This window comes from Pagrus major, chromosome 18 (genome assembly GCF_040436345.1).
Source record: "Pagrus major chromosome 18, Pma_NU_1.0".
Taxonomy (NCBI): Eukaryota; Metazoa; Chordata; class Actinopteri; order Spariformes; family Sparidae; genus Pagrus; species Pagrus major.
This window is the reverse complement of record NC_133232.1, coordinates 18,688,801-18,698,391: the sequence shown is the minus strand read 5'-3', so window position 1 is coordinate 18,698,391 and position 9,591 is coordinate 18,688,801. Positions and strand designations below refer to the sequence as shown.

General features: G+C 44.2%; 1 protein-coding gene across 1 annotated transcript; it reads right to left on the bottom strand.

Annotated features, from left to right (window-relative positions):
• Nucleotides 1-7,536: 7,536 nt before the first annotated feature.
• On the bottom strand, nucleotides 7,537-8,625 carry LOC141013634 (POU domain, class 3, transcription factor 4-like). The gene has a single exon (XM_073487420.1). It carries the CDS (start codon nucleotides 8,623-8,625, stop codon nucleotides 7,537-7,539), a length of 1,089 nt encoding a protein of 362 aa, XP_073343521.1.
• Between the last annotated feature and the right edge of the window lie 966 nt (nucleotides 8,626-9,591).

Genomic DNA, 9,591 nt, shown 5'->3' with positions numbered 1-9,591 from the left:
CTGAAGCCACAAATACATTAAAGCGGTGACAGAGAACTTTTCAAATCCCCCCAGTTTAAAAGGTTACTTTTAAGAAGCTGTAACCAGCAAATGTTTAAAAATAATTGGCAACTTATTTTCTTTCCATATATCAATGGATTAATAGACTAGTTGTTGCTGTTTTAGTTATGAGAACATGTTTTTTGTAAAAATGTGAACAGACCCTTTTAAAAAATGACCACATCCCAAGCTGCTTCATCTCCCTTTGTGTCCTCCCAACATAGATGAGATGCAGAGCGTGTTAGCCGCCGCTAGGTGGTATCACTATCCAGTACATGAGAAGTTATTGGGCTGTTGAACACACAGCGTCCCTCAGTGGGTCTGTGTCCTACCCTTATGTAAATGATCAGTCTCGCCTGCTTCCATTTTGTCTGTCCAACCCCCCACTCCCCCAAGACTATGAGCTCCTCTAACCAGTGGTGTGTAAAGTGTGTGTGTGTGTGCGTGTGTGTGTGTGTTTGTGTGTGTCAGAGCTGTCATGACCAGACAGCAGAGGATGGAGATCTAGGGAGGAAAGCAGATGGATTGAGGCACAAGGACTGCTCCCATCAATGCACACACATTACACACACACACACACACATTGGCCTATGGAGCAGCTGTTGTCCTTTTTCTGCGACTGTCCGAGCTGACTCCATGTCCTCCTCCTCCTCCTCGCTCTCTCTCTCTCTCTCTCTCTCTCCTCTCTCTGTGCTGGATCAGATGCATTTCACAGTCAGCCTGGGAGCTGAGAGGTAAACAGTGGGGCTAATTGTTTTGACATACTGCTCTTTGTTTTGGCCTCCTGGTGCTAATCAACCACTTGGCTAATAAGTCTGCCTGGCAAGGAAAACACAACTGTGTTTAGGCTGGGAGGAAGTAAAATAAAAAAAGGGGGGGGGACAGGTGCTGCAGTCATAGTTGCAGTCCACATTTTGCTCGTCATCCAGAGTTCCCACAGTGCTGCTGTGGCTGGGTAGCGCCCCACTCAGGTGTGAATCTATTTATCCTCATTAATGAGCGTCTCCCCAAAGTCAGCCAATTAACACGCTGCTCCTAATGAAGCCATTAGCTGTCAGATGAGGTAGAGGCAGTGCTTGTCATCGGTCCACTGTGTGCATGTGTCTGTGTGTGTGTGTGTGTGTGTGTGTGTGTGTGTCCGCTCTTGCTGCTAATAAAAGCAAGAGAATTAATGGAGTGAGCGTGTGTGATAATGAGTTAATGTGGAACAAGCAGGACGAGCAGTGATCAGCCCTCTGTCTCAAATGAAGATATCAGACACAGTGATTTACTCTCTCGGAGCCATAAACAGGCCTTACCACTCGTTCATGTTTGTGTGTGTTTAATAGACAGGGTAAGTGGAACGGCCAAATGCAGAGCATGCTACTCAGGCTCTGTAGTTTCTGAAAGGAGACCTCTTGACTGCAGGTGTGCAGCCGTGTGCGACCACTTCACATCACATCAGAGTTTGCGGCCTCAAAATAACAAACTGTGGACGTCACTCAGAGCTGCCGAGCTCCTTAATGGAGCTATCACACGGCACAACCTTAATGTGGTTTTAATTGTCAAAGTAATTGCAAAGACATGACTGGCACAGCCTCAGCAGACAGGAACAATAAGATCACAGGGGCAGCTGTGCTACTGACACCATTTTTTTAGATTTAATTGTTTGTCAGTGACTGAACATAAAAATGTGAGATTTCTCAGAGCCTGCAGTGATCTCGAGAGGTGAGGAAGAGATTCAACGGTTGAAATTGTGTTTTTTAAAGGGTAGCTCCACCAATTTTACACATTAAAGTCTGATGCATATGTGAAAAAAGTAGTACAGAGCCTTTTGTGGCTCCAGAGGAAGCTGCATATAATCTGATAAATTTCCTCAAGTGACGTAGCTCAGCTGCCAAGTTGCATTGTGGGTAATGTAGGCTCCAGTTTAAAAACAAGTGGTCAAAATCAATCCAGCAGAACCAGAAATATTGCTTTTTTTATTCCACACATATTTTATTCATTCTCAAAACCTGCTGCCCACATTACCCACAGTGCAACTTTGCCACTCAGTGACATCACTGGAGGTGGTTTATCAGATTACATGCAGCTTCCTCTGGAGCCACAAAAGGCTTTATACTACTTTTTTCACATATGCCGTAATACTCCCAAAGACCTTTAAACTGACTTTAACATGTAAAATGGGGAAGTTACCCTTTAAAAAACAGGAATTTTAGATTTGTCATGTTTTCTGTTCATGATGACGCTTCATTTTGGGATCCCCTTGGTTGGATGCACTGTACACCCTACAAGCTGTAGCTGAAGCTGCCCCGCCCTGTCAGGTGATGCCAGAGCTGAGGATATGAAATTGATTTTAACGTTATGCGATTAATCGTATTGCAGATTCTTCTTCAGTCTTCTTCTTCTTCGACACCCCCACTCCCCCCCCTCCTCATCCACTCTGCTTTCTTCTCTCAGTTACTCTGCAATTGATCCTGTCCTCTAACGCACCATTGTAACTAACAGAGGTCCTCTGCCCTCCAGTGATCAGTTATCAAGTTTGGTTAGGTTCACTTTGAAGTCGTGTAAGGGGGCCTGCAGAGGCATGGCTGCTTCTATTTTCAAGTCAAAACACACACAATGTGATGAATCAGTGCGTAAATGCTGCCTGCAACAAGTGTGAAAAAGCCGGGCCAGAGAATGTGTTTATACGATTCAAAGCATGCAAATTGTGCAACTAAAAAATGTGTAATTCCAAAGCAAATGAAAACCAGACTTACAGTGTCAGGCTGAGATACAGAGAACAACACGTCTTAATGACTGACTGTTACTGGTAGTGCTCTGACTTTAGTACATGGTGTTTCAGAGCTGGTGTTCTTTTATAGGTCGTCCGTTGTGTGCGTCTGTGAGGCCTGTGTGACTGATCCACTTCTGCTGTTAATTTTTATCCTCATATAAACACTGCCCTACATTACTCAAGTAGATATATACAAATATATAAATATATTTATAAGGGAGTCTCACAGAATATCTTGTAAGTTTACTAAGTATAAAACACCCATATGATGAAATATTAGATAACATAATTTTTCATTAGTTTTATGAACTATTTTCCAGAACTTAAAGGTCCAATTTGTAAGAAAAGTTCATTTCTGAGTCTCATTCCCAACCCATCAAATACTGATGCTTTGGGATTGTAGGTTGGGTCGGTTGCCGTCCCAAAGCGTTGAGAGTTCAGAATGAGACTCAAAAATGAACTTTTCTTGCGAACAGGACCTTTAATATATCTATTTTAAAATAAAACATTTTCTTTTTCATTTCCGTTTCACATGTTAAACACATGTTTCTGTCATTATTTTCAGTTGTTACCTACCAAGGAGGTTACATTTTCACACATGTCCATTTGTCAGTCTGTTTGTTGGTTTGTGAGCAGGATTACACAAAAACTACTTAACGGATTTCCACAAAACTTGGATGGTGGATGTGTGTCGGCCCTGAATAGACCCCATTAAATTTTGGTGCTGATCCAAATAAATCCAAGAATTTGTTTACTCTTTCTTTAACATTGCGTTTGTGACATTTTTTTGTATAATCATAAAATTATGGCTAAACATTTATGGTTTCAAGTTTAGAGTGATACAAAGCTATATCGGATTAGGCTTGATTGAATTAAAGGGGACTGTTGGGCCTTGATGGAGGTATGCGCTCCACTCACTGCCATTCTAATTTTAGCCACTTTTTCTTGCAATTTCAGTAATTTATAAATGATTTATTTTGTATTTACATTTAAAGAGTCATCATAACAAGTGTAACGTCAATGAAATTTCAAGGTTCCCAACCTGGGGTTGGCACTCCGAGAAGGGGTCGCAAATTCAATCTGAGGGGTCATGAGGTTATTGGCAGGATATAAAAAACAAAAACATATTCCTGCTTTTTCATTCTTGTCATTTTCACATGAATTACTGAAAAATTTCAAACAAGGAAAAGAAAATATATAATTATTTGGAAAATGTACAATATGCAGCTGATTATCAGGGTCAGAAGGAGATATTGCTTTGTTTTAAGTGGTAACAACCCAAAAAAAGGGTGGGAACCAACGCTTTTATAGATAATCTATAACTAAACAGAACAACCAGTATAAAGACCAGACCTATAATGACCTGATAGAAGAGGCATGAAGATACATTTATGACCTTGCAGTTATCTAATGGTGTGATGAGACTCGGTGATGTTGAGTCGATTATTTAAGGAAGAGACAGAGTCGGTAAAGTCCAAAGCCATGTGGCCGACCAGCAGCCGATATTGATTATTCCAATGTATGAATCCACTCACGTGGGTTGCTGTTTGTCTGTGTTCTCCGTACAGCATCTAGACTGCAGCCCCCTGCTCTCCCCCTTTCTCATTAAAGAGATATGTGATGCTGAATGTCCTCTCTTTGACCTCCTGCCATGCCAGTTTTACTGCCAACACTATATATCAGTGGCTCGCAAACTTTTTGTCTGCTTTCTCAGAGAATTTGTGCTCTAAAGTCCCTGCTGTTTAATCCTTTTATTTTCTATTCACTTTATTGACCTTCAGAGATTTTTTCTTTTTTACAAAGCCGGGGGGAAAAATAACACTATTAATAAAAGCTTTGGAAAACAATTTATTTAGAAGAATTTGGTAACCACTTTTTCTTTTTTCTTTTTTTACACTTTTGACTTCTTAAGTTTCAACCAAAGTCTTTGAAACAGGATACAGAATAAATTCAAAGAGAACAGAAGGTTTGAGATGAGATGCAATTATAAAAAAAAAAAGGTGCGAGTCAGCCGCTGCCATTATCCCCCTGCCAGTAAACAAACCTCAAAACTGCCACTGCACAAGTTCTGCCTCTCTATTGTCGCTGTCCTATCTGATGATCAGTCCGCTCTCACTCAGGATCTGATTCAGACCCTCAATTATCTGCTGGTGCAAAGCCGAGTCATCCGACCTCAAGCATTTTGGGAAAATAATTACCTGAAGTTCATCATTTAAAACCTTTGAAATGTGCTTTCATCTTGCACCTGTTATTATTTTTTCTCTCTGTCCTTTCCCAAGTCAATCATTTTTCCACTGGTGAGCTATTTCTGTGGAGCTATCAGTTACTCTTTAAAGACATATTTGGAGGCTGCTGGTGAGCATCCCGACTGAAGCCTCGTGAGGTGGAAGAGGCTCAAGGATACTGCAGTGTTGCTCTGGACCTTGGCTTGCTTTGCTTGTTTGCTCGGCTGCTGGCTCCCCTTTCATCCAGGGGCATTCTCTCCCCCCACCTCCAGAAATCAGGGATTATTTCAAACTAAAATAGATGGATGGAATCAATCAGCCATGGTTTTACTTTTCTCTTCTTCTACATAACCGCCCTCTTTCACCTCCACCCTCACACCCTTTTCTCCCTCCCTCCCTCCCTCTCTCTCTCTCTTTCTGTCTCCCCCACCCCCCTCTCTCAGGGCTGCAGACTGAGGAGATGCATAAATTCAGACGCATTAGTATTCCAGTCAGGCTCTCCATTTCAAGGCAAGGCCTAGCACCCTTCCGCCTCTCCTCCTCTCCTCTCCTCCCCTCCTTCACTCTCCCTCTCCAGCTCTATTTTTGAATCATTTAAGCAGCGGCTGCATCCACAGGCCTACTTATTTCCAAACCATCCCTAAATTATTTTTAGGCATTATAATTTTTTTTAAGGGAATATAGCTCTATTTTGCCCTTGCATGGCCAATTATACGCAGCTGTAGTCTTTGAAATGAGATTCATCTGCTTCTGATTGTATGTGTGTCTGAGTGTGTGTGTACGTGTGTGTGTGTGTGTGTGTGTGTCATTGTGTTTTGCTGTCAGGCCCAGCAGCCCAGGCGATAAATCACGCATGTCTGATTGAGGAGGGCAGAGGGCCCGGACAATAACATTTCAGCGGAACTGCTGGAGAAAGCGTCTCAGTTTGCTGTGATCCGTGGAGCCTGCAGAACCTGCAGCCAAGGTCCTGTTGAACCGCTGGATATTTTACAGCTGTTAGTGGCATGAAAAACTTGGGGAAAAGTTGCCTTTTGACATGACATTGAAGCTGAGTCAAGGTTATGTTGTTGTACGTGTGTGTATAAATACATAAACAGAGCACAATATTCTCTTTAGTGTGAGTATAATCAGTCATAGATTTGGATTAAACCCATTTTCAAAATATGTAAAAATTTAAATGGAGTTTTGAATGAAGAAAAATAATCATACATTTTTGATTATTGCTTTCACTATTTTGATGATGACAATAATAATAATAATAATAATAATAATAGTAAAGGATTTTAATTTGTAAATAGTTTTAAATAATTCTGTTTTGGACAGTGAACAGTTGTAGCAAGAAAATTGTTTATTACAACATACATAGTTTATTTCAAAACATAATACAAGCTTTATACTGAAAATAAATAATTACTTGAGCTGTCATCGAAATTTGGAATAAAACCGCCGAAACAGTTCAATCTTACTGAAAATATTGTTTTTTTTTCGTTTACATTGCTAATTAAGTGCATGAATAACTAAGAGCATTTGTTTAAATTAATTACTTCAAAAGGGTAATATATAAAACTGTACAATATTCGAAAAAATACTTAAGAAATAAACCAATAACAGGAGTATTTAAGATTATAAAATTTTGATACTGAACGTACAATAAAATTATAGGCAGGTGTATAGCGTCGTCAACCCCTCTTTCTATTCTCGGCTCTGCTTCAGAGTCCACACAGTTTCTATGGTCGAAGATGATTGAACTCAAAAAAATGCATTTATAAATAGCTGTAACTGTGTGTGTCTGTGTGTGTCTGTGTGTGTGTGTGTGTGTGTGTGTGTGTGGCGGCGCAAGCTACAGGCCATAAGGGAGGAATTCAATAAACAAAAACCCTCCAAGTGCTATTATGTTGGTAGCAATACCTCTACGGCTGCTGACGAGGGCCTATATTTGCATATGCAAAAATAATTACAGATCTGCTACGAGTATGTTACAAAATAATGACTGTAAATATGACGAGGACTAAAGCATCGTATACGCCCGAGGGAAGCATGAGCTGCGCTGTAAAATGGCCTCGATCTGCTGCTGCAACGAATCAATTAAGAAAAAGTGAGATTATTACTATTTGTTTCACTCCACTGTTCATACAACAGAAGCAAAGTGTGTGAGAGGAGCCCAAAACACATCAGTCCCATCTTATCGTTATTATCGAGCTGATGAGAAGTGGTGACACAAACCAAAGGCGCTGGCAGGTTATTAGGCACATTTTGTATTTATATCCGTGATGTAGAAAATAATTTGGCGGGCTCCAAAGGTAATCTGAAATGTGACGTCTATAGAGTAATGCCCTCATGACAGTTAGAAAATGACGAAGGCTGAACAGGTATCTCTGTCATTGTTATTGTTTCAGTGCTGGAGGCGTGTGGAGGAGTCTGTACCGGGACAGGCGCGGCGGCTGGGAGGCGCCACCGCCGCTGCGCCCCGTGCGCTCCAGAGTCTGTGCCGGGGGAATCCTCCCGGTGCTGCGGTCAGAGATCGTGGCACGAGGAGGCGTCTCCCGCGCTCCCGCTGTGAGAGTAGGGTCCCTCGTGCGGCGGCGGCTCCCCCGGCGGCGTCATGCGCTTCTCCTTCTGCCTCCGGTTGCAGAACCACACGCGCACCACCTCCTTCTCCAGCTGCAGCGAGTCCGCCAGCGAGGTGATCTCCTGCGCGGACGGTTTGGGACACTTGAGAAAGTGCGTCTCCAGAACCCCCTTCACGCTCACCTCGATGGACGTCCTCTTCTTCCTCTTCCTCCCCTGAGCTGCTATCTTGTCTATACTGCTAGAGCTGCCCGTGGACGAGTCCGCCTCCTCCAGCCACTTGTTCAGCAGCGGCTTTAGTTTGCACATGTTTTTAAAGCTCAGCTGCAGAGCCTCGAACCTGCAGATGGTGGTTTGGGAAAAGACGTTACCGTAGAGCGTGCCCAGAGCCAAACCCACGTCCGCCTGCGTAAAGCCCAGCTTGATTCTCCGCTGTTTGAACTGCTTGGCAAAGTGCTCCAGCTCGTCCGAAGTCGGCGTCTCCTCGTCGGAGTGGTCGTGGCAGTGGTGCCCGCCGAGGTCGCTGTGCTCGGGGCTGAGTGTGTCCCTGAGGCCCGGGTGCATGCCTTGGCCCTGCGGGTTGGGTGGAGGTGTGAGGCCACCGTGGTCCAGCATGCCGTTGACAGTGAAACCCGTCTGGGAGTAGATGTTGATCTGCTGCCCGCTGGTGATGGAGGAGTTGTGGGACACCGGAGTCCCCCAGGCTCCCGGGTGGTTGCCATGGTTGTTGTGATGAGGGGAGTGATGCGCTACGTGCGGGGAGCGGTGATGGATGATGCCAAGCTGAAGGTCCTCTCGGCCTGGTTTCACGTCCTGCTGCTCCATGGAGGCCGACCAGGGGCTGCCCTCCGACAGGCTGCTCGCCCACTGGTGCCCGAGGGGGTGTCCGTTGCTCTGGACGCTCTGCAGATAGTCGCTCTGGAGCAGCTTCTGGTGTCCCCTGTAGGGGCTAGCAGGCTGCATGGCCTGGCTGTCCGGGTGGATCATGGGGCTGGAGCTGAGCAGGGTGTAGGGGCTGGAGGCAGCTGTGGCCATGCTGGCTGCTGAACCCCACTAGTGCTACTGAAGCGAGGGAGCAGCTCAGCCTCTGACATCTCCCTCTCTCTGGAGTCTCGGCAGCAGCCTGGCACTGACTGACAGCCTCCACCACCACTCACAGACCGACGGAGACGCAGTGACGGAGCGCGTCGACCAATGACAGCGCAGATGCCCGGACCTCCGCCTCTGAAAGCGGAGCTGCGGAGAGGAAAGGGTTACAGGGAGTCGAACCGGAAGTGAGTCGGAATGCTGGTCCAGTGGGTCTGGCTGTGGAACGATGTGCGCGTGGAGCGCAGTTCCTGTTTATTAATTAAAGTTTCCAACTGATTTACGCACGAGTTTATTGCCGCTCCTGTCACCCTTGAGCGCGTGCGAAGGAGGAGATTAAAGCGCAATGGCATTCGTTAGACGTGCCAGCACTTAATTTAGAGGGGATACAATCAAACCAAGAGCAGTTCTCACTGCTAATTATTAACTTTTACAGAATACTTCCTCAGGTATTTATGGATTGAGCTTCTCAAGATAGTTGAGTTTTACGCACAAGTGTTTTACGCACAGGACATTCACCATTTTGGTGAGACAAAAATAACTCTTGTCATGGGCCTTTAACTGCAATTTAGTCCTTAAAATAAGATTTCCATAAGATATTAAAAATTTAACATTTCTCTGACAGCCCAGCTCACACTCTTTGCTGGGAATCTTGTACTCATCGAGCATGTTTACAACCTCAAACTAAATCATTTCTGCATTTTCTCAACGAAGTACATGTGTCCTCCCGCGCCACACACTCATACTTCCAGTCTTTAAGAATCTCATCAGGTCCTCACAGAGATGAAAAAGATCTATCTGCATATCTGAGAGCTAACTTAGCCGCGTAATTATATTTGCCATTAGAAGTCTGCGTCCCGGTCTCCTTATTGGTTTGAAATTCCATTAAATATATTGCTCCGGCTCCCAGGTTAA

Bases quoted from the DNA above. Each gene is read 5' to 3' on its own strand.
- LOC141013634 (XM_073487420.1), bottom strand. From the start codon at position 8,625: ATGGCCACAGCTGCCTCCAGCCCCTACACCCTGCTCAGCTCCAGCCCC.